The sequence below is a fragment of the Vicia villosa genome, linkage group LG4 (genome assembly GCF_029867415.1).
Source record: "Vicia villosa cultivar HV-30 ecotype Madison, WI linkage group LG4, Vvil1.0, whole genome shotgun sequence".
Classification (NCBI taxonomy): domain Eukaryota; kingdom Viridiplantae; phylum Streptophyta; class Magnoliopsida; order Fabales; family Fabaceae; genus Vicia; species Vicia villosa.
This window is the reverse complement of record NC_081183.1, coordinates 194804819-194831808: the sequence shown is the minus strand read 5'-3', so window position 1 is coordinate 194831808 and position 26990 is coordinate 194804819. Positions and strand designations below refer to the sequence as shown.

At 29.6% G+C, this 26990-nt stretch overlaps 1 protein-coding gene across 1 annotated transcript; it reads left to right on the top strand.

The window, feature by feature from the left end:
- The first annotated feature begins 18121 nt into the window (after positions 1–18121).
- On the top strand, positions 18122–21331 carry LOC131594198 (bifunctional nuclease 1-like). The gene is made up of 11 exons (XM_058866285.1): positions 18122–18276; positions 18684–18978; positions 19205–19375; positions 19469–19518; positions 19696–19752; positions 19867–19932; positions 20034–20108; positions 20419–20537; positions 20634–20725; positions 20960–21014; positions 21086–21331. Exons 2-11 carry the CDS (start codon positions 18693–18695, stop codon positions 21090–21092), a joined length of 978 nt encoding a protein of 325 aa, XP_058722268.1. The 5' UTR covers positions 18122–18276; positions 18684–18692; the 3' UTR covers positions 21093–21331.
- The last annotated feature ends 5659 nt before the right edge of the window (positions 21332–26990 follow it).

The following is a 26990-nucleotide window of genomic DNA, read 5'->3' as shown; positions in this document are numbered from 1 at the left end:
CCAGGGCAGTGTTGAACCCTCACCACCAAATAAAGATATCCTTAAGAGATTAGAGATGATGATGGCGAGTATTAATGAAGATTCAATCTTGACTATTTCCCTAAGACAAGATCCAGAGCAGTTGTTTGTACTTTGTAAGCTCTCTATACATGAATTTTTGAAGGGGGTGAGTTGCTAGACAATTCCGTATTACAATTGTGGTGCTCGTAAGTATAATTTTTACGTTGATTTCTATTTATATTCATACTTTCTTTTTCTTTAACATAAGTATTGTATCTTGGATGCTGTGAAGATTGCTCTTACTCGTGATTCTCCAGGACACGAAATAAAAAATTACTTACAAGACAAGTTGATGAAGAAAAGGAAGACCAAAGATTGTTATTTGGCTCTGTTTGACCACGGGTAAGTATATATTAATTTGTGTTTTCATTTATAAATCAATTTTATCCATATTAACTGAATTTTTATGGAGGCGACATTGGAAACTACTAGTCATATGTCCAAAGAAAAATACTATAGTTGTGTTATGCTCGTTGCACCATGGACTGCCCGAAGTTGTGATTAACACTTTGAATGGGTAAGTGTTATTATTTTCAATACTCATATTTAACTTTAGAATTGAATAGTTATTATTTATGTTAAATTTTAACCGACATGTGTAGAGTGATGGAGGAATTTAACGCGCGCAAAAAGAATCTTATTGGTCAAAATCCACGCTATGTTAAATCAACAGTAAGTATATTACCTGTAGTTTTTGAGATTATATTATTTATGTGTATTAGTGTGACATAAATAAACCAAAATTATCTGTAGTGGTGAAAACAACCTGACAACTATTTTTGTGGATACTATGTTATGAGATATATGCTCCATATTATCTTCAGATGCATTACAGATAGATGGATGAAGAAATATGTATTAGGTTAATCCAATATACACACACATATGTATACTTATAAGTTAATGTTGTTTTTACCTTATCATACTTTAAATTTTGCTATAATTATAGGAGCTTAGCAACCAAATACCATACTCGAAAGAAGAAATTGATGACATTCGATCACGTTGGGCCAGTTTATTCTTATCTTGTTATGAATTTCTACAACAACAATAATTTTTCTTGGTTGTTGTAATATTAATTTGTATATGAACAGAGGTATTGTCAATTTGATGTGCAAATATGCAAATGACAAATCTGTGTATTCTGTCTTGATGATGATAACATGTAAATTTTTACATTTTATTTAAGATAATATGATATATTTCAATTATTTACATATTTTGTAGTTTCTGTTAAAAAATGATACATGCGGGTTAATAGATTTATAATGATATGATACAGAGCAATGAAAATGATTCAGGCAAAAAAAATACACGCTAGTGAAATTAGTGCAAATACAACAAAAAATAAGATTAAACTCCTAGGTTATCACATAAAATCGAGGTAAAAGAATAACTTATTATCTGAGATTTTAAATAAAAACAAAAGGTATATGACGCGCGCAACAAAATTTAGAAAATAAAAATATGTAGTTTTTTGTGATCGAACACATGACTTTTTCACACTTTAACCTCGGTGTTTAAAACACCGAGGTGTTAAGTGCTAATTTTTCATGTTGCCCTTCGTTACCTCGCCTGGGTAACCGAGGTTAAAAACAATTCACGACCGACGTTACAAGCGTTATTTGTAGTAGTGTATCGTGACAATTGAAGCTACAAAAATGTGTTATTTTGTCTACGTCATATGCATAGTTCATTGTAACAACATAAGCTTACAAATAAATGTTGTAAATGAATTGATTATTGCACAAATTAGAGCAAGATCAACATAAGTATGTCATACATCAGGAAAGTTATACTACAATTCACTTTAGGAAGAATTTGAGTTTTCATCGAGGTCAAAGCACGTAGATGTGAGATATCACTAGAGACATGATATGTTAGATTTCAAGCAATTACAACTTGGAAAAATTCATACTAATAACAATTGTTTAGATATGATGACATAATCTATATCTAAGAACAAATACGAGTTCAACAAAAGCGTTGTTAGTTATGGGTAAAATAATATATTTATTCGAGTCCCACATTGAGTAGTCGGAAGAAAAAAGAATTGTAGAATTAATATAAATAAAAATAGCTAGTTTGAGTTTTGTCACCTAAACAAAATGTAGTCTTGTGAGTGCAATGAAGTTTTGGTAGTTGTGTGTCATGGGAGAGTTTGGAGAGAGTTTGAAATGTTTTTTGTCCAAAAATTATAGAGAATTTGTAATTTTTCTGTTCAAAAATTATAATTGGAAGGAAGAACCTGTAATTATTCCATTAAATAATTGTAGTAGAGAGAGTTTACAATTTTTACATATAGTTGAAAGAAAATTTACAATTTTTTCATTCAAAAATTACAATTTTGAAGATTTTACAATTTTCTCTTTAAAATTTACCATTGTAAGAGAGTTTGTAATTTCTTTTATAAAAATAAAAATAAAAATAATAAATTTGTGAGCTTTACTTTTAAATTTTGAGTTAAAAGGTAGTGCACTGACAGTGTAAAATAATTTTACACTGTCATCCAATAGAAAGCTATCAATTAGTCATGTCATTAAATTATTTTTTAAATAAAAGTGTGGTTTAATTGAATACATGGTGGTGATTGGTTGACAGTGTAAAAATATTTTACACTGTTAGTGCATCACCGCTTTTCTCTTAAATTTTTTTGTTTTTTCTTTAATGAATGTGGTTTTTGCGTGCGTTGTAGTATTTATTTATTTGCTATTTTCTCAACTCCTAAACTATTGGAGCCCTTCACATAAATTAAGAATGGGAGACAGCTGGATTTTTTCTCTTTAGAGAAAGAGAAAAATAAATAAATAAATACTTTTGCTTAAGAAAAAAAGTAAAGAAAATGAAAGAATGTACAACAGTTTTAGAAGAAGATTAGCAGAACAAACTCTTCTTTATATATGGCCACCAATTAGCTTGAGAGTTGATTATAAATCACAGAAAATAAAATAAAATGTGAGTTTAGCCACTATTTTATAGGTGAGATGGTAATAATTACTTTCTTTTAATATTTTAATTAACTTTTAAATAAGACATCTTCTAATTGTTTCATTCTCATTATTAATATTATTTTTATGGTGAGAAAAACATGAGTTTAAAATGACCAATTATAAAAGATAAGGGATATATTAACTACAAAAGTAAGTGTTGAACATTTATTTCAAATCCCAATCATTGACTATCATTGATCTAACGACTTTAATTAATTTTTATATAAAATATATTTCTAAAAATAATTAAATTAAATAATTAATTAAAATTGATATATTAATGAAAATCAATAATTAAGATTTAGATTTAAAGTAAGTGTTGGAGTAAGTGTTCAATACTTACTCCTCTTCGTTATAAAATACTCTAAGGTTTCTTTTTTCATACTAAAATTAGTATAAAGAAAAAAATAATTATGAAAGAATTGATGATAGAAAGATTGGAGAGAGTAATAATGTGGATATCATTGCATTGAAAGCTAGATGATTCTATTGCATATTGTTGAATGCACAAGAATTTTCTGGAAAAGTGTTGAAATAAAACTATGTCGACAAGGTTCATTCCCATTATTAGAATTTTAGAAGCAATAATTGTTGTGAACTTGTGATGACTGACTCTTTATGTTTCTTTCTACAGTTACGTACGAGATCTCTTTATTTATAATTTATTGCCATAAAAACAAATTGAAAAAGGAGACAAAGTATGGAAAAGGATAGAGAGGTCGGTTTGTTTGTTGCCCCAACCTACATTGCTTTATCACTTTCAAAACATAGGGGTCCCTACTTTTATTTACTAAAATGCTGATACCTAAATTAATTGCTAAAATATTTTAAATAACTTTTATTTCTAAAAATATAAATTAGAATAAATAAAAACAATATATATTTTTTAAATTATTAATTTTATAAATATTAACAATTTATTACAATAATACATCAAAAAATATAAATAATATAAATAAATATTATAGTCAAAGATTAAATTATGAAACAATAATTTATACTTATATAACTAAATTAATTAAAAGGATTTTTTTTTATTTGGTTGATGAGAAAAAAAAAAGAAATACAAGTGTTTGAAGAAAAAGTTAAAATATATTGAAAATAAAATTACTATTTTTTATAAATCAATAACTTTTTATAAAAAAAAAACATATTATGTTGTAAGGAGAAAATAAAAATGAAAGATCAAAAATAAAATTTGTATTTACATTAAAATATATATATATATATATATATATATATATATATATATATATATATATATATATATATATATATATATATATATATATATATATATATATATATATATATATATATATATATATATATAAATTTTGAATGAAAAATTTTTTTTGAATGAAATTAATTCTTGAAGTTAGTAGCGAAAAGGCCTACCAGTAACATCCTAGCCAATTTAAAAATAGTTGGTGGCATATTTATGGTGGCAAGGCCCGCCACTGATATCTTGAGAAAAATGTGTGAAAATCAGGTTTTATCCGTGACTTTGTAAAAAATAAAAAATAAAAATATGTGAGATGTGTGTATGGTTTGGGCAGAGTATTATAGTATTCGTTTTTATATTTGCAGTTTAAAAAAAATTTCATATCCAAATTTTCCATATCCAAATACATATATGTTGGGACATTAACATTTGTATTCATACTCGCACTCGGCTTTGGCTAATATGCATAAGGATTTTACTTATGCATCATGCATAAGCCTACATAAGTTATTAGATCATATTTTTAATACAGTATTGAGTATTGAGTATTGAGTGGTGAGTATTGAGTATTGAGTAATAACAATTGATGTCTAGAATTTGATCCAATGATCCAAGGATCCATAATAATCTATGCATGGTGCATAGATTTTTATCTATACACGCTAACTGCACCCCTCACACTCTATTGATATTTAAATATTCATACTCATATTCGTTTATCCATATATTTAAAAAAAATTATTAAACAATTATAATTTATTATTATTTATTAGGTCATTTGAAATTTATAACAAATCGTACAAATTTATAATTTAATTAAGAAATAAAGAATTATATAATAAAATTTGTAATGTGTTTAATAAAATTATTAAGTGCATATAATAATAAAAATACAAATATATAAATACATATAATACCGTCATAAGGGTGAGTATTAAAGTATTCGTATTTGTTTTTATACCTGCTTATTTTTGTGGATAATTGCACATGTTCATGTCCGTATTGATTTTACAAATTTTTACCCTACTCGTTATGATTTTTCTTAGTTTTGTCATCTCTAATAACCGCGAAAACGACCGCGACAAAACAATTTCGATAAATGTCAATGTCAATATCATTATTATCGCTTTTATATGAAAATATAAATTATAGTTAATTTACATTTTGACAATCATAATCAATGTCGTGATATTTATATCGATCGAAATTGCAAAAGAAAAAAAATGAGATCGTGACGTTTTTTCAAAACCATGATAAAAATTTGGGTTAATGAACTTTTTAGTCCCTTTAAATATCTCAAATTTCGTTTTTAGTCCCTTTAAAATTTTCCTTCAAAGAATGGTCCTCCTAAAATTTTAAATTTTAACTTTTGGTCCCTCCTGCAATTTAGCGACGATTTTAGCGGTTTTTTATTTTAGCGACGGAATTCGAGACCATTTTAGCTACGATTTTGTCATGAAGGACCAAAAGTTAAAATTTAAAATTTTAGAAGGACCATTCTTTGAAGGAAAATTTTAGAGGGACTAAAAACGAAGTTTGAGATATTTAGAAGGACCAAAAAGTTCCTTAACCCTAAAAAATTTAATAAAAAATATTTGTTGACTTGTATAATAATATTGTATGAGTATAAATTTCCACAAATATAAAGTGAATTGCATATACAAATATGTGACAGTGAACCTAGGGTGATTATAAGGATTCATAACGTTTGTGGTTATTTATTTCACAAAAATATCATTGATAATTAATAGGAAAAATTGCTCCAGTGACCTCTTAACTTAATAGTATTTTATCCTTTAAAAATTGATATTGTTGTCTATATGTATAAAATTTGATGTAAATTTTTTTCCGCATATTTCTTTCTTCTTATTCATCTTCTTATGTCTTTTCGCTGATATTTCTCTGTTTATTTATATCTTCTAACATAAATATTTTTAAAATTAAAGTTTTATAAATTAATCTTAACTTTTAAATATCACAATTCAACATCTTTCTCTTATGTTTGGAGTCACTTGTCAATAAGTAACATCAAAGCATAACTGCTATAAGAATAATCGTCTTAGGGGAGAGAGAGAGAGAGAGAGAGAGAGAGAGAGAGAGAAATGACTTCAAACGATTCACTAAATAGTCTTCATCTTTTAATGGAGAATAGTATGTTTTGTAAAGAAAAAAAATGAGAATCTTCATATAGAGGATGAATCATGATATTTGGAAGGTGTTAAAAATGGTCTTTTCATTCTCACACATCAAGTAAACGATGTTGTGGAAAACAAAGTTAAAGAAATCTAGAAATAGGATAAAGAAAATATGCATCGCAATTTGAAAGAAAAATCTATTTTCATTGTTGTCTTAGGCATTTATGAGTTTTTGCGTGTTTCTCATTGTGATACTGTCAAAGAAACATCGAGCACCCTTTAACTTGCACATGAAGGAACAACCAAGATATAAAGTTTTAGAATGAACACATTAATCCATGAGTATGAGTAATTTAGAATGAAACTCGATGAAAATATTCAGGATATGAAAAAGTGTTTTATTCCCATTGTGAATCATATGAGAATTCAGGGTAAATATTTTCAAAATGAAGATTTGGTTATCAAAGTCCTTAGATGCTTAAACCACAATTGCCAACATAAAGTTACTACGATTTACGAATTTAAAAACTTATCTTCTATGAATTTTGCTACCTTATTTGAAAAATTGCAAGAACATGAAATGGAACTAAAAGGCTAGTTAAGAATTAGGAAGACTAGAAAATAAAATAAAAGTCTAGAACTAAAAGTTACAAAGGACAAAGACATGGAGTCAGAAGATAAATACTACCAAAGTAAAAGGGATGAAGACATAATTCCAGTAACGCCTGTTTATTTTTATTCAATTATTTAATTATTCGGATGTGAATTATTTAGTAGACTTGTGATTTATTTGTGGATTTGTGTTGTAGAAGGGGTGTATGTCTAAAAGTGTAGAACCATGGGGGTGTGGCTAGACATTGTTGTTTATGCTATTTTATTAGAAGTGGAATAATAATAATAATAATAATAATAATGATAATAATAATAATAGAATAAATGATTAAATAATTAATTGGGCCTATGTTGTATTAGCATGAGGAATAATGGGGGTGTTGTTAGTTAAGTCCATTAGTGAGTAGAAGTTAGTAAGGGGTTAACTAAAAGAGAAATGAGTATTGAGGAAGAGGGATGTTAAACAGAAAAGAAAAGTCATCGTAGAAGAGGAGAAGAGGCACAAAGAGGCTAGAGGGAGGAATCTATTGTAAGAGTAGGGAATCACCAATCCAAGGTAAGAACGAGGTTCTAACTCTATAAGATTGGGTATGATGATTAGTAGATAGGAATGGGGTTTTGATTTCTATGTTGAAGTTCTTAGGTTTTGAATGGGAAATTCATATAATTGATAATTTGATGCATGTTTGATGACCATTACTTGTTGCTATGTGATGTACATGTGTTGTGTGGTCTCTATCTTGTGAAATTTGGCCTTGTTGTTGATTTTCACAAAATTACATATTTTGACCGTAAATTCGGTGTCGAAAGTGATGTCGTAGAATTGCGTTTTATGATCCCAATTGATGTTATATGAATGGAGGAATGTGAATATATGATTCTTTCATTAAATCAGACTGTCTAGGATGGGTTTTGGGGGAAAAGTAGCTTGAACAATATTGTTTCCTTTCTCTTTCTGAGATATTCTTTAATGACCATTGTCAATAATAAGTTAAAATTGAAAAATAATTCAATGTTATTTATATTTTTTTGGATATTAAAAAAATTAATTATATAATGCTAATGATATTATCATTATTCTTTTAAGACATAAGGAATATCAATATAACATTATATATTTTCCTTTGTTTTTTCCTGTCAATCAATGAGCGACATGTATTCGATTTAAACACACTTTTAATTTTAAAATACGGATATGACATAATAAATATAAGAATTTTGATTTACATTCTCCATGTACTTACTACCTTTAAACTAATATAAAATTGACCATAAAAATCTGGCTCCGGAATTGCTTCTTTATGAAGTGCGTTTGCTTTAACAGATAAGCAGTTATACAACGTAACAATCAAATTTCAATTTCAGTTTGTAGAAGATACAATACAAGCATGTGCATAAGTGCCACTGCTGTCTTGTAAATAGCATAAAAAAAGTGGCACTCAAACTCAATTTGAACGCTCCTTTTTCATCTTTTATCATATCAGTACGGTCTATTCCTTTCAATCCTGCTGCAAAAGAAACGAATATTTTTACGTATACATGCAATATAATATGCCTTTGTAAATTTCTCTTTATTTAGTATTTATTGTTCGAGTAACTAACTTTTGGTTATAGAAAAATACTTGGGGTCTATGATCGGTCCATATTGGTTGTGTTGTGGTTGGTATCATTTCATTGATCTTTCAGTTTCATTCTGTGTAGTTAAAGCACTACCTTGGAGTATCTAGTATCTAAAGTGCACGTGCAATGTTTAATACAATAAGTATTATTCCATAAGTTTTGGTTTTTCTTAATCTCGAAGGCGGAATAGGCCATGTGTCATTACTAAATAAATTGATAGTAAAACATTGTAGGGCATAATGTTCCCCTAAGAATGGAACTCGTTAATAGGAAGTTAACGGTTCTTAATTCTAGACATTTTTATACTTTCTTGAGTTTTTCTATTATGTACTTATTGCTATTACGGTTGGTGATCAAGGAGAGTAAATTGAACTATCGCTTTGTTTTCATGAATCAATCTCTTGATTTGATTGAGAGGAGGAACACTAATATCTTCATGAGAAGCCAAATTTCCTATATTAAAAACAACTATATATATAAATAGATTTAAGACCAATTTTTTCCTTCACTAAATTTGTTATTTAGTCCTATCGTTTCCCCCAACTAAATATACTTGGCGAGCTTTAAAGATTTTGTCTCAAAATACTTTTTAATTTGTGAAAACAAATTTTATAATTTTGTAATATGATTGGGAGTTTGGAGGAAAAGATTTTCGAAAACGAAATTTTAAAAAATATAAGAAAATATTTGACATTTAAAAAAAAATGATTTATTTATAATGATAAAAGAGGCATTATCATTACTAAATTTTTAATTTTTAAAATAGTATAATAACCTAAAAGATATTTTGAAAATTCATATAAGCCCTTCAAACCCTCCTTCAATACAATTTTTGAATTTTTCTATTTTATGGAATTTTTGGTGTTATGAATAAAACCAAACTCTCAAAAACTCTACTATCCAAAATCTTTTTATTCTTTTTTAATTCTTCATATTTTTCAAAGTCTTCCCCTCCCTTTCCGTCCAAACTCTCAAACAAAACCTTATAGATTGTCACGAGCAGTATTTTAAAACCGAACCGGCCGATCGAGAACCAGAGGGGTTATCAGTTTGGTCTAATTGCTGGACCAGATATATTATTGAACCGGTGAGAACTGATCAAAACCGAAAAAAACCAGTAAACCAGCGGTTTTAGAAAATCGATGGTTCAAATGCATACTCTTTTTTTTTCCGCACAAAATGCCGCCGTTTTCATGATTTTTTTATAAAAATATAATTAAAACGAGCAGGGAGGGCAAGTCCGTCAAATAAAATGCGCTAAAAAATCATGTCCGCCCCGCCAAGATGGCGGGTTGGCGGACTTGCCCGCCTATTTTTTTTTAATATTTTTTCAATATATTTTTTATATTTTTTTAGTTAAATTTTTTTATATTTTTTTTTACGGGTGCGGAGCAGGTCCGATGGGCCACGACTCGCTTTACCACTCCTAAGTGATTTAACTAATAGACCAGTGATCCAGTACCCTCACCGGTTTGATGATCTGTCTGATTTTTAAAACACTGGTCACCAGTTATAATCAAAATGACCTTAATAATATTTGAATATAAAAGATAAATTGAATCAATGTTTTATAATAATGTATAAATAATTAAAAATAAATTAAAACAAAACTTAATCCTAATAAGAATTTATCAAATTATCTTTTAAATAAAGAATACAAGCTAGAGATGACAATTTACAAAATACTTTAAAAAAATCCCTCTTTATTTAGTGAATTTATCCCCTCCATTTTGATATTTCTTTCAATATTATCATTGGACATTTTTCAACACTTATAGTAATCCTACAAATTTTCTTTGGATGCCCTTATCTTTTAAAACGTTATCGAATGAATAATATTATATTTTGTCTTGTTTATGTCTTTCTTTTTCTATACATTTTATAAAATAGTCATGTTTGAAGATTATTTCTAATTTTAGCTTAACTGTGTAAAATAAAATATTAAATGCTAAATTTTTTAGCAAGTTATCTCATAGTCAAATTATTATAATGCCTCAGAAAAATAAAATATTACAAAAAAATTAAAGATGTTTCTTTTGCTTATTTAATCTTAATAAAATCTTACAGAGTTTTTTTTTCTCTTTATTAAAAGCACTTAAGTTTCAGCAAAGAAAATATTTTAAAAAATTGTCATTTTAAATAGCACATCATTTTATACTTGAGACACATATTTATTTAAAATATTAAGATAATAGGTATTAAATTTTCTTAATTATAAAATATTTGATCTTCTATTTTCTAATTAATGTAAGACTTCTTCCTCGCACTTAGTTCTCAATTATTTTTACCATGATCATCTATTTATCAATTAAAATTTAACTGATAAATAATAGAAACTAATAATAATTAGTGACATTTAACACAATACAACACTTAAACAATATTTGCATGCATAAGCTGACATTCCCTGTTTATGGAAAAGACTCAACAAAGAAAAAAAAAAGCGAAATCAATGAAAGGCAGACAAAATCTGGCTGCTTAATGACATATCTGGATCTTATTATCTTAATGAAAGATTAAAGTCGTAAATATGTGCTAAAAGAAAAGAGATCATTGTTTCTTCCCGTTCCAGAAACTGACAAAAGAGACCCAATTATCCACTTTTGTTGTTAGTTATTGACTAATTTACCTCATTGCTTTTTCATCTTTTCTGTTACTCTCTTTTCTTTTCTTTTCTTTTCTGGTATTCATATATTTAACAACCATTAATAAAAAAAATTAATATTATTGAAATGGTAGCTAATAGAAACTTTCAAATGAAACTTTAGGGAAATTTAGAAAAGTAAGAAAGAGACAGAATGTGTCCATAGGAAATTAACCAGAGCTTAATTGGACATTTAATTAATTGAACCTATGTAGTTCTTCAACTTTCTTAATCATGGAAACCTTAATTATGAAGTATTGCTTAAAAAAATTATTTTAGTTGTACTATTGATTATAGTGGGTGGTTGATTGCGGAAATTAAGCTGCCAAGATTAGTGTGACAGATCAAAAACGTGTTTTCAATATGAACTTTGGTTTTGTTTTAATAATATAATTTAATGTATTATGAAGGAGATGTAAAATTGTTAGGAGATGAGATCTAACTCTGAATCCCTTTCAGTTACGTTAATTCAGTTGAATTGGTAACACTAGAAATATTTGATTACATATGTATGCATTTGAAACGAAGACGTTTCATTTATTTATCTTAAAATGTGAGATATTAGTCATTAGACGAAAACAATAATCAAAACTTTATTTTATTAAGTGGAGTTACTTACTTCTATCAACTTTTGATATAATGTTTTATTCGGGATTATTTTTACTACATAGTCTACAATTTTTTTTTTTATATGTCGATATATCTAATTCTATTTTTTATAATCTTTTCAAGTGCTATTCCAACACCTCTAATATTTTTATTTCTAATTTTATTATGTTTAGTTTTACCACACATCCAACGCAACATTTTCATGTCTTAACATTTATTTTGATCTTGTGTTAATTCTTATTCGTCTAACTTTCTGTCTCGTACAACATCACAGGTCTTATTGAAATCCGATAAAAATTTCCCTTTATCTTGTGTGGTACCTTTGTGTCACATAAAATCCTTGAAACCCTCATCCATTAAAAAAGTGTGACTTTTGAGATTATATGGTCTCAACTTTCAACTTTAGGTTAGAAATGCTTCTTCTTTTGTGAACTTACACATTCCATATACTCTGTATTACTTCTGCTTAGGCGAAAGTCATGTGTTTCAAAAGCTCGTCTCCAAGTCTCTAATCTCTCATTTAAATTCTCATTCGACTCTGTAAGTAGGACAATATCATATGCTAAAAGCATGAATCTCGGTGCTAGCTATTATATGTGTTTAATGAGTATATCCAAAAATAAACTAAAAATGTAAAGGCTTAGGGTTGAACCTTGACGGAAACCTATTGTAATAGGGAAATTGTTTATCTCTCCATCTTGTGTCTGCACACCGATAGAAACTCCTTCATACATATTTTCGATAGCTCGAATATATGCAATCATAACCTCTCTCTTCAACAAGGCTTTCCACAAGATCTCTCTAGACACTCTATCATACGTCTTCTCCAAGTCAATAAAAATGTTCATGTGATACTGCTACATCACATGTAATTCATGGTCGGCCTCTCAAACATAAAATTAAATTGATTCTCAATGACTTGAGCCTCTTTTCTTAGTCTCCGTTCAATAACTTTTTCCCATTACATCATGGTATGGATCATAAGTTTAATCCCGCTATAATTTGTGTTATTTTTTATACCCCTTGTTGTTATCAGGGGCGGAGCCACCCTTCATTGAGGGGATTCACTTGCACCCTCTGGATCTAAATTTTTTCTACCTATAATCCTACTTTTTTACATCTTGAACCCCTCACATTATGACTATTGCACTCATGTTTGTTTCATGTAATATTTATGTACCTAAGAGGACATTTAAGGCATAGAGATATGATAGAATATAAAATTTAATAAGGATAGGATATGATATAAATAAAATAAGACTTATCTTATTATGTGTTTGATTCACTTAGGATACCAAATATAAGGATAGAATATGATATAGCTAGACAATATATATATATATATATATATATATATATATATATATATATATATATATATATATATATATATATATATATATATATATATATATATATATATATATAATAAACTTACAACTACATTTTTTCTAAATTATTTTGTAAAATATTTTAAAAATTTAAAAATAATAATTTTATATAATTTTAAAAAAAAACTCATTGACATGACTGAATAAACAATTTCAGTTTTTCCTGAAAAAATTATGAATTTTATTATATATGTTAGATAAACAAAATAAAAATATGTATATATAATATGTAAATGACAAAACTACCTTTGCAATAAAATATATTTAATTTGATAAAAAATAAAATTAGCATTCATTTTTTAAAATTTTAATAATTATTTTATTTTTAAATATTTTAATTTATTAGGTTTTAAATTTTTTTAATTATATAAAGTTACAAAATTAACCTTATGACAATATCATACATAGTTTTCTAAAATGAATTTTTAATTTTTTAAATTTAATATTAAATTAATTTTATTTATTTTTTATTTTAAAATATATTTTATTAGAGTAAATTAGTAAATTATATTCTTATCATATCCTGTCGGATTCTAACTCAAGTCATATTCAGGATAAGAATTTAAACTAACGAGGCAGGATAAGACGAATTTCAGAATTAATTTATCATATCCTGATGTGTCTTTAAACACTAAATTGAAATAAAATATGATATAGATATCATATCTTCGTCTCTTATCCTGCGCACCAAACGAGTTCTTAATTCTTTACTTTTGTGGACATTGACAAAGTGACATTTATTGTTATTCCGTCCATGTGAATAAATTAGTCACCATGAAATTGTAAATAATAAATATGTGAGAGATATTATATACTTAATAAATTATAAATTGTATAATGAATAAATTCTAAAATCTTTAGTTTATAATACAAATATACTATTTTTTGTTTGTTTTAACTTATTATCTTTCTGTTTGTTCTTTATATTGTTCTCTTACGTTATTCCATGTAAAATTAGTTAATATTAAAATTGATATATTATGTCACTAATATTTAAAAAAGAAATGAAATATTTTATATATTAAAATAATCAATGTCAATATAATTCAATTTAAAAAAAATAAAAATATAAGGACTAAACAGAATATATATATATATATATATATATATATATATATATATATATATATATATACATATATATATATATATATATATATATATATATATAAGATATAATATATATAATATAATAATAATAATAATAATAATATTAAGGGTTAAATAAGTTTTTGGTCCCTGTAAATATCTCAATTTTGGTTTTTAGTCCCTATAAAAAAATTGTTGACTTTTAGTCCCTATAAAATCACTTTTGCACTCACTTTTAGTCCCTCTACAGGGACTAAAAGTGAGTGCAAAAGTAATTTTATAGGGACTAAAAGTCGACTTTTTTTTAATAGGGACTAAAAGTAGTTTTTGGTAATTTTATAGGGACTAAAAACATATTTAACCCTAATATTAATTATTATTATTTTAAATTATCTGCATCCCATGAGTCAGGGTCCTAGCTCCGCCACTGGTTGTTATATCTTAGAACTGAAATGTATCTTCTTCATTCACCTGACATTTGTTTTCATCATATAATTTCATTAAAGAGTTTGGTGAACCATTCAATATATCTATCTACAAGAATTTTTTACATTTAATTTGTATGTTGTCTGACTTAATTGTCTTATTCTTACTCCTCCTTTCCGACATTTCTTTTACTTCTTATTTTTATATTTGACGGTGATAATTATACTTTCAATCATCTTCTCTAATGCCGAGTCTCATAGAGTCTAGTGAAATAAATACAATCAAAAATATTTTTGTAGAAAAAAAAATAGATAAGAGTTTTCTTGTAATGTGGGGTGTGATAAGCAACCCTTATAAGTTACAACTATTTGATAATGATAGATATTGGGTTTGGGCCATAGTTCAATAAATGGGCTCAAAATTCATTTAAGTTATTCAATGGGTTCTTTTTACACATTTTAGTGGGGGTGTATAGTAATGTAGTGCCATGAAGAGTATAACTATCTTGAAAATAGGTTATTTATATCTATGGCTGGAAAGATGGTATACTTTGTACTGTATATACATAAACTCCGGTATATTTGCATTATACAAATATGTTTTTTTTTTATCAGTTACACTTTGTTGTAGAACTTGAAAATGATTCGAAGGTCGGTTAAAAAAAATTCTCAATTGCAATTGTGATTTTTTTTTTTCTTTACAACTATTACATTGAGAAAAGAATTCTATTTCTCTTTATAAGTTGCTTAACTCTTAAATAAAATACACTTCTTATATATAAAATAAAATAAAACAAACAAGAAAGTGATAAATATATATAAAAAAATAATCTATTTGATTGATGGCGTCGTTAAAATTTTGTACAAATATTTATGAACAAAAAACACTATAAGTTAGTATAATTTATTTGCAATAAACAAAGCAGTATAAGTTAGTATAATTTATTTGGCTAGGGAAAACCTCACGGGCGCGCCGCGAGTCCTCTCTACCTCCTTTAGCGCGTCATTAGAATCAATCCCGAGCTCAGCAATCAGAGTCTCCCTCGTTTCTTCCTTCGTCAGCCTATCGCGACCACGGAGGGCATCTCTGATACGTATATGCACGAGGCTTGCGATGTCGTCAAGAGTGATGGTAATTCCACCATGAGGCAGATGGAATCTCGACGTCTCTCGATGTCACCTCTCTGCAAATGTCATCAGCATCCCATTATGTATAGTGGAGTATTCAATCTGACAGAGGTCCTTCAGCCCAGAAATTGTGAGGACATCCCGAAACCACGACTTTGGAGGCTGCTCGAGGGTGGTAATCTTCTAGCCGTGGTTGTAAAACTTATGGGAAGCCCTCTCCTGAAAATTTCCAAAGAAAACACTGTTAATAACAAGCAAAGTTAGAAATAATAAATTTTCACTAGGGACAAAAAAAGTAATAAGTCTAAGAAGTTTTACCTCTCTGTCCCAGACATGTCTAGCTGTACGATCTGCATACCCCGTCAATAGGGATAAATCTAAAGGACCCCTGGGTAGGACACAGGCACCTCAGCCGCACCAGCCTCATCGTGCAACGAGCCAACACCATTAGGAGGTGGCACGAGAGATCCAGCATCGGCCGGAGGTGGCACATGAGTAGAAGAAGTGTCCCAACAACGTCTGCGGGTAGAGAGCATTTGTGGGGAACCCTCATCGTCATCCCGAGGCCTCCGAGATGAAGTAGTAGATGTGGAATACCCCTCTGCTGGAACGGGGGTATCAGGTGTATCTGTTGAAACGATTCATCCGTCACTAGTGAGACTACCTGCATCTGTGCACGTCGCACAGAGGCATGCTGTGCAATCCTCCCATGTACAAGTTGGTATGACTGATCGGGCATAAAGTCTGCATCGTATTAGAAATAAAGTCGAGTTAGATACAATTAACTTATAAAAAGAAAAGGAAAAAAATCAAATTTAATTCCATAGATGCAAATATGGAACTCTTCCATAGATGCACCTACAAAAGCACCAAATTATTCACAAACATGAGGTTGTTATGTAGATGTACCTGCAGAACTATCTAACGTTTCATCTGTTCCATAGATGCATATATGGAACATTCTGAAACTCCAAAAACGCAACAATGACGTCTGTCACTGTTCCATAATTCTAAAAACCTATTTCTGGTGGCTTGATCATTCATTTTACACATAGAAAGTATCTATATTGTCTCTAAACTATGTTTCTAAAACTACCTAATAATTTCTACATCTAAAAGTGTACTCAAATGAAACTATGGGAAATACTCGAAAACTCGAAAACTTATTTATTAAATTAAGTTTTGAACGAGTTGGAATGTGTTGATCGTTGTTGTTGATATTCACTATTGAACTCGAGAGAAAAGAAGTTTGAATTTTGAGGGTGAGAGAGATTGAGAGTGTATAGAATATGGAAAGTGAAAAATGAGGGAGGAGAAAAGTCTGACGCTAATATAAACTCAAATACTTTCGTATAGGGATGGCAATTATACCCATCCCCAACGAGTATCCTCAAAAATCACCCACAACGGGTAGGGTAAAAACCCGCAAAATGGGTACGGGCACGGGCTCGGGCAATTACCCACAAAAATAAGCGGGTATGGGCGCAGGTACGGGTACCTTATTACCCAGCCCGCCCCATACCCATGCAATATATGTTTTATATATTGATTATTATTATTATTAGATACACATGTATGCTTATCAATTTTATTAAATATATTTTTATTAAATTTGTATATATTTCAATAAAGTCTTTGTTTATTTTTTAACTCAATAATAGCATTCTTGAATTTTTTAAATATTGTTAAAAATTTAAAATGGAATGATAAATTATAATTGATCGATAATTTTTATTAGAAATGCAAGTAAACGGGTACGGGCACGGGTACTTAGGTACCCATAAGGTACGGGTACGAGTGCAAACATTGGTGCCCATGCGGGTATGGGCTCGGGTACGGGGATATTTTTAAATCGCGGGTATGGGGATGAGTACTATAGTACCCTACTCATACCCTGCCCATTGCCATCCCTACTTTCATAAATGCATAATTGAAAGAATTCCTTAAATGCATCTACAGAATAATTGAATATTAAAAGAAGAAAAAAAAGGTATTTTTCGAAAAGTACGTAAGAATAAGAAGTCCAAGAGAAGAATTAAGAGTTTCTCTATATTCTCGAGAAGTATTAATTATATTCGTAGTTTTGTTTTTTGTTTTTATTGATAGAGTTGTTTTCTTTGTTGTCTTATTTCAATATAATAATCTAAGAAAAACAAAATGATAGGCATTCCACTAAGCTTCTTCACCTACGGTGAATCTGGTTACGTGTTCATCTCACTCTTTCCTTTTCACTTTTCATTATTTTTCTTCACTTTCACATTTTTTCATTCCTCATTAAATTATCTCTTATCTTCTTTCCCATCATCTTTCACTTCTCTTCTTCATAATCATAACCCCAAAAAAATAAGGTATGAACAAAAAACGATCTTTCCTATTAATTATTCAGTTTTTACATCACTTAATTTATTTATTTAACGATTAGTTAAAGTTTTCCAATTATCGTTTTTAATTTCGCAACTTTTTGTTCATAAATTAGGAATTATACTAATCTAGCACCAAAATATTAGTATTTAATATTAATCTAAGAGTTTATAAACTGTATCTTGCATCATGATATTGTAATCATGTTTTGCATCATATTTCATTGATTTATCTTGATCAAATTTAATTAGGGTTTCAGAAAAAACTTGATTTTTTTTTAATCTTAATCTGTTTTTTTGTTTGACTTAATTTTTTATAATAAGTGTCATTGATAAATTCTGTTTTTTTTTTTTTTTGTGCATAATTCATGGTTATTTTCTTTTGGTCTGTGTAGGTTTTGAGGATGGGTTCTCTGCAAGGACCAGTTGTGTGTCCCTCTGTTCATCCTAAAGTTGGAGGCTTTTGCAGCCTTTCTATGATTGGGCCAATGAATGTAAGATGTGTTAGAACTGAGTTTTGGGGACTCAAGGAATTTAAGAAGGGTTTTCTTTCTTGTCACGTGAAAATACGGAAGAGCGAGACTAAAGTGTGTTGTAGTTTAGATTCGTCGTCGAATGGTGGCGGAAGTATGGCTGATAGTTTCGATGAAAATGATGAAGATTATGTTAATTCAAGTGTGATTGAAGCTGGTATGTTTAGCTACTACAAGTTAATAGAAATAAAAGTAAATGTAAGTGTGATCGATATGGCAATTTAGTGTGTTGTTTAGCATGTTTGCATGAGGTTGTTCTTTTTCGAGTTACGTATATTTGATACAAAGATGTTTTTAGTTGAATGGTTGTGTCGAACTTTGGCTAACTAAATGTGTGTAATGGTGGTGCAAGAATTGATTGTTTTGTGATTTTTGTTTTCTAGTTGAGGTGAAGAGTGGAGCAGATGGTTTCATAATCAAAATGAGGAATGGAAAACACTTGAGATGTGTGCATAACAATCCTCAGGGAAGTCATCTTCCAGATTATTCACCACACCCTGCTATTGTTTTGAAGATGGAAGACGGGACTGGTCTACTTCTCCCTATAATTGTTTGTATGTCTTTCTCACACCCTTGCGTATTTAATCTTATAAGTTTATTTCTTGAATTTTTATAGTTTTAAATTTTTGCGATGTTTTTATTTGCAGTGGAGATGCCAAGCGTCTTACTAATGGCGGCAATTCGCAATGTTCCAATCGTATGCCTTCTTTATCAGTTGAATTTTACTATGTTACTGTCACATGTATCTCAATACTTGCGACTTATTTTTACCTGTTTTTCCAAGATGTATCATAAATAAATTGTTCGATCTAGAAAGATTTTGGTTGTACGTAATATAGCCACATGGATTCTAACTATTTGGTTGTTGTATCAGGCTAGGCCTACTTTATACCAAGCAGTAATGGAGATGATTGACAAAATGGGTTACCAAGTATGATTCTGTTTCTTTTCATTCTCTTACTACTAAAACCCGATTTTATTGTGATTTTTCTATCAGATTCCATGATTATATACAATGTACTCGTGTAATTTCCTGCTTCTGCAGGTTAGACTTGTCAGAGTGACTAGGAGAGTTGATGAGGCATATTTTGCACAGTTGTATCTTACTAAGGTATTTACTCTGTACTCATTCTTCCCCCCATCCCTCAAAAACGATAAAAACACGCAACATTCACCTCAAGTGCTGTATGACGGTGTTTTTCTTTGGCATAGATTGGAAATGAGGCAGAATGTAGGAGTTTTGATCTTCGACCTTCAGATGCTATCAATATCGCAGTTAGATGCAAGGTAGAGTAGTCTTTGATTTGTAAACTCATACATTCAACTACATCATCACTTGAAGCATATTACATTTTCTGACGACTTTGCTTGACAGTTAGTAATCATATTTGCTCGGTTTGATGTTAGAAAAGTCAAGTGGTGGTAGAATTTGTTTTTTCTTGGAATTATTCTTCTTCCAAAAGATTCATCATTGGGGCAAGTTTAAATCCAATGGATACATCATTGTATTGAATTCGCGGAATGCAAAACACTTGTTTACACTGGTTTAAATTGAATGCTGTTTGTCAAGTATTTCACTATTTTACTAATGATGCAGGTGCCAATACAAGTCAATAAGTGCTTGGTGTACAGTGATGGAATGAAAGTAATTGAATCAGGCAAACTGTCAATACAGATACCTAGTTTTGATGGACGGTTACTAACTGAAATGGACAAGTATGTTTGTGAATCATTTTAAGGCAATTCGACTTGTCTGTTATATTAGTCCTTTGCATTGTGAAAGACATCTCTTAACTAAAAGTGACATTGCAGGCCAAATGGTCAGCCTTGTGCTGAAACCGACGAATTCAATCTTTTGAACAACATGATGAAAGCTGTTGTTGAAGAGCGCTACGATGATGCTGGTAATTATTGTCTTCTGATTATTTCAGTCATTTATTGAATCTGTGTTTTCAATGTATAATGTATGAGGATCCTGTCATGTTACTTTCTAACAGTAGAGTGTTTTTTATGAGAATAATTTGAATAAAATCCACTATTTTTCATTCAAGTTCCAGTTTTCTTTTATGGAATACTATATAAATTTTACTTCTCTGATCTTGTTACTTTCACATCTAATGTTTCTGATGCAACTCCAGCATCGTGGAGGGACAAACTTAATCAACACAGGGCTGGTAAAAACATCAAGAAAAGGTATGAAACTAGTTTTATATTACAAATTTACACCGAATAATGCACTATTGATAACCTTCATTTCATTGCAGGTCCTGAAATTATAAACTCTACACAATCATATATTCTGGATATAAATGATAGCAGTGTCGTCTCTCTGTTCCTCGTCCTATATATATGCCGGCATTCTCTGTGAATATCTGTATATAATTGAACATTAATGTTGTTAATGCACCGTGTGGAAATATAAATATCCAATGCTTGTTTAGTCCTAAAAAAACTGTTTATATGTAATTACTTTAAACTTTGGGATACTGCTGTAAATAATGACTTTGTTCCATGATTTTTTGCGTTTGATTTATTTTAAGGTAGACTTGTTTATTGAAAATTTGTATAGAAGACCCAAAATCAATTGTAGAGGTGTAGCATTGATTTTGGGTGATTTTGAGGTGTTTGTTTTTATCAACAGTAGAATTGATTCTGTCTCCATAATTGATTTTACTTGAAGTTAGAATTTGTAACTTCTACCTCCAGAAGTGATTATGAGTGATTTTTATACTGAAATTTATTGTTTAACTTACTATATATGTTGAATATGATAAGTGTTGTTAATGGCTTATGGAAGACAAATTTCTCTAAGAACCAAATTTAGTTGTAGCAATCATATATGTGACATTAAAAAATGATTTTCAGATCTAGATACAAAGTTAAGAGAAAATATACAAATGAGGGATGATTCTCAAATGAAGGTTATAGGAAAAGAGAAAGTTAAATTTCACCTAAATGAATATGTCAAAATAGTAACTGCTGTTTACTACATTTTCAAATTAAAGAGTGGTCTATTGAGCATATGTCAACTTCAACAAAAGAAGTTAACAATTGTGTTTAAGAAAGATATTAACAAAGTTAATCACCAAAAGAGAGGATTGCTTATGTCATCTCAAATGGATTCAAGCACATTGTTTCTCATAACTGCTAAAGTTGAAATGTTGTCTTGTTCGAAGATTGAATGTGAAAATATAACATATGTATGGAATTGTATAAGAAAGACCTAAATGGAATAGACATGTACGTTTTTGTCACCCTTATAGACAATCAAACTCCAGAATTATGTATAATAATTGAAATTAATGCTTACATAAGCAGACATAAATTTATGTACACAATTACTACTAAGTCTTGTATTTTCTCCATGTACTATATCACTTTTTTAGTTGGAGTTGTTTCTTGGAAATAAAAAATGTGAATGAATGCCGGAGGGCCTACAATAGGTGAATGATGTTATTATATCTATAATTATTATAGGGCAACTTGAAAAATCTTACCTGTTGAAAGGTCAGCAAATGTTGTGTACAACTATGCACCTTGTATCTGCAAAATCAAAAAGGTCAAATGCCTTCTGTTGGAGGTAGCCTATCGTCCATACTCTCTTTTGGTCCACATCTCATTAAAATATTACTTATATCATCATGATAGAACGGTAGTTGAAGTAGAAACCAATGATTAACTTTTGGATAGAATTTTGGTATATATTGATATTAACTCCAAATCATATTATACAAATTTATCCAGGAGAAATGTATACCAAGAGATATCTACTATAGAATCATATATAATGGAGTAAATTATTATTATGGTTTAGAAGTTGGACGTAGCCAGCCAGCCACCAACTACCACCGTATGACGGCGAATTCAGGCAATTAATTTCAGAAAATAATAGTGTGGACCTACCAAAAGATACATGGTGTAGAATAATAATGCATGAAATAATACTTGTAGGACCCTGAAAATGAAAAGCTACCTAGAGGTGAAAATTAAAATTACTCTCTTCTGTTCTTTTTATAAGAAATAAATTATTTTTAAATTCACTTAATAATCAACCTATATGGTAAATCATATTGATTGATTATTTAATAATCTAAAAAGATGTTCCTTATACAAAAATTTGAGAAAATATTTATATTTTTATTGATCATGACAAAATTATTTTCATTATAAATTGAGTTTAATAATATTGTTAGAATCATATCATGAAAAATTATTTTTGTTTTGTTTTGTCTAATAGTTTAATGACCAAAATTTAATAAAAACATAATATTGCAAGTTCGAATGGTTCCCTTACATGGATGTCATTTTGATTGTTATAGTTTATTATATATTCATCTTGTGTACATCTCTTAACTCATAAAAGTTATTCGTACATATATAATATTTCTTTTCAAAATTCTAACAGGGTAATATATTCAATTTCATTCGTTGATAATGGAAAACACTTTTTGATTTTCAAGAAATAACTTCATCAATAAAAATGATTAAATATCCTAATGTGGACTTTTTGAATTATTATCATATGCCATATATGCATTTTCATATTCGATGAGAATTGAACTTTTATTGCCAAAACACAGACACTTTATGGAAGCTTCTTTCACATTCTTCAATATCCATTTCAATTTTTAAAAAAGAAAAGAAAAGAAGCATATTAAAAAAAACAAATACAAACAAGGAGGGGGACTAAGCCAAGACCTCCTAAAGAGAAAAACGATGAATAGGAAGCCCTACACGATCCCTAGAAAACAAATAAGAAATATTAGAAGGAACAACATCCCACCAAGCAAACTAATTACATGCCAAACTAAGATTATGTACACCAATTGCTCTCTCTGTAAACATGTGTAGTTATGAAACTCATAGAAGCGGTTAAAGAGATGCAGTGGAGCCATCTATTTCTAATCCTCCAAGGCGTCATATTGGGGTTGGAAAAACCAATCGTAGAAATTTCGCAACCACATTCAATTCCGAGCTTATTCCACCCTTTTTTCTTGGCTATCTCAATAGCATACATAATTCCATTCAATTCAGCAATGAAAGCATTGGTGTGACCAAGATGAAGGGTGTAACACCCCAAATCTACCCAACGAATATTTAATAAAATCAGAGTGCGGAAATTCAAAATACAATTGGGATGTCACATTCAACGTAAAACAACAAACAACTTAATCACATATATCATAGATACATAGCACATAACTCGGATGAACCGATAAAACCTGTTTACTCTTTTAAAAATAAAAACAACTTTTATTAATAATAATAATATCAATTATTCAACTTCACTTCGCATAATATTTTTATTAAACTAAAAAAACTTCACCAACATCATATTACTTCATAAATTCCACTTAAAAGTTAACAACTTATAGTTATAACAACAATTAAAAGACAATCGTTCATCCCCCAGAGTGCTACGTATCAGAGCAAGACCCAACTCGAACTAACAGCAACTAAAGACTTCTTAAAATCACTTCAAACTCCCACCGCTATCTTGAGTACCTGTCCATTTCCCATGGTAGGGAAACATCATTCAGAAGGGGTGAGATATCCAACAATATAAACAGGGTGATGATAAACAGTATATTTAGGTTCAAGTTATAATAATCATCACTTTGAGGTATAATCATTACCGTCTAATTTACTTCACCGTTTTAAATTAAAAAAAACACACGTCACAATATCTCACATATCTCATATTCATAATACACAACGATTCACATCAGTTCACACATCACAACGCATAAAATCATAATCACACAAATGAAATGCGACTCTAACAAATGCACATGCATGTGGTACCCAGGGCTTCAGCCCCCATCGCCAATTGCCAGATAATAGAGGCATCAAAACAGGCATAAGCCTTCGTCGCTGTTTGCCAATCCAGGCCGTCGCTAAAACATGCAAATCATGAGACACTGATGAAATGCAATAAATCACAAACACGTTGCCAAACATCGTCACAAAGGCATTTGCCTACATCGCCCAAAATATATCAATAATTATTGATAAACAATCGTCACCTTAAATCCTGCACTTCGCAATAATTCACAAAAACTCATCGCAACATCGCAATATATTACACGACAACTCAACAACAATAATTCATCATAAATAATTCACGCAAACATCGCCATACTTCACAAAACTCAAAACAATACGTCACGTCGCAACATCACCAAAAACACTGCAAGCACAACGGTTATCGGATTATTCCCAAACACTTCTAATATTATTCTATATTATTAACTTGTAAAAAAAAAACTATAACCATATATAGTTATAACTAGACAGGGTTTCCAAGGAACTCTAAACAACTCTACAATAATCCGTACAACTCTAAAGTGCCCAAAAATCCTCTACTGATAACTCTTACATATAAGAGTAACTGTTATAAACCTAATGGTCTGACTCAAGTAATAATAGAACAACTCTAAAGGGTCAAATACCTTCAATTTTAATCTATAGTTTCTCGGATTTTACTCTAAACAACTCGAAAGCAACTCTGGCAACCCTATTGATAACTCTAACATAATTGAAAATCACTTAAATTGTCCAAATAATTCAAATATTACTCTTACTCAAAATTCCTAAAAATATTATATCAATAATATTAAATTATTATTATTATTATATGTTACTAAATTGTAACATTCAAATTGGTTATTTTGAATTTAACGCTACTGTGCATAGGAATTACAAGCAAAACATGCATAGAAATTTAAGACTACATGGAAACAGCATAGGAATTTCAAGCGCTACAGTATAGCTACGTTACTATATCTTACATTATTATATATACTAACTATTATTTTATATATATATCCTTTCATTAATAAATCTAACAATCCATTTTATTAATAAATCCCATCACTAATTTGTATACAATATATGTGTCACTGCATATGAAAGTGCCCTCGGCACTTATTGGTGTGCCACTCGGCACATATTGTTAAAGGGTGCCGCACAGAAACATTCCTGCCTGTCGGCAAGACCTCCATGCACCTCATCGAAAGTCATCCTTGTTGTCCGTCTTAATTGTTTTTTTTTTCTTCTCCCAGACTTAATTCTCACTACGGATTTAACTCAACACAGTTTTTAATTCCAGAAGAAAATTATCATCACGGCATCAGATACAAGTCGTTAATATTCACACAGCATAATATTTCATGAAATCCCCAAAATAGGAACACAACAACGTCACACAATTCCATGCAATTTCCAGAAAATCAATCGAACAAACACAAACATCAAAATCATACAACGCATAGAGATAGTATTAATCCCCTAAACCCGACATACGGCCCATCATATCCCCGTTTATAGAGCAAGATCCCCACCCTTACCTTGTATTCGGAGTCCGCTCTACAATTCCGGTCGAATCCAAGCTTTCCGGCTTCGTGTAATTCTTCCGTTTTTCTCTTCACGGCATATTTCTCATATCTCTTTTCTCTACAAACCCTTATTTTGTTTTACTGATGCCAAAACCTAATATTTTCCTTTTATTTCACAATATTATTATTATTCTCACAAACTCACTCCTTAATGGGCATATATTCACACCTCCAAACTACTAATGTCACCAACCAAGTTAATTAAACAAATACTTCAATAAATTAATAATATCCCTGATATTATTTCTCCGATTAACCGACGAGTTTAATCCGACTTTCCATTCAACCGATATAATAATTCACTTACATTCCTTAGATTAATTCCGATAAATTCCCAACTTCGACAATTTCAATTAATTAAATCCTTAATTAATTTAATTAACCAATTAATTAAATTCGGGGCGTTACAACTCTCCCCCACTTAGAATATTTTCGTCCTCGAAAATTTATGCAACACAACCGCTCTCAACCTCCCTTATACTCGATTATACAACATCACAAAATACTCTTATCAACAAGATTCTCGTTATAGCATCCATCACTTTACTTACCATCAAGATAGCAAGATACGTCTATACCATCCAACATAATTTTCGTCAACTATCAACAAGAAATTAAGGGTGATCAAGTCCTCAATTTGTCAAGAGACAGGCGACAAGGATATTGAAGTATAAACCATCATTACCAACATTAATAGTGTTCTTTTCCCAATTGTACTCACCGACTCGCATTTCCGATCCTAACTCACAATTCAAAACTTCCCAACAACTTC

Bases quoted from the DNA above. Each gene is read 5' to 3' on its own strand.
- LOC131594198 (XM_058866285.1), top strand. From the start codon at position 18,693: ATGGGTTCTCTGCAAGGACCAGTTGTGTGTCCCTCTGTTCATCCTAAA. The intron at 19,753-19,866 runs GTATGATTCTGT...CTGCTTCTGCAG, and splicing joins TTGACAAAATGGGTTACCAA to GTTAGACTTGTCAGAGTGAC. The intron at 20,726-20,959 runs GTAATTATTGTC...ATGCAACTCCAG, and splicing joins AGAGCGCTACGATGATGCTG to CATCGTGGAGGGACAAACTT.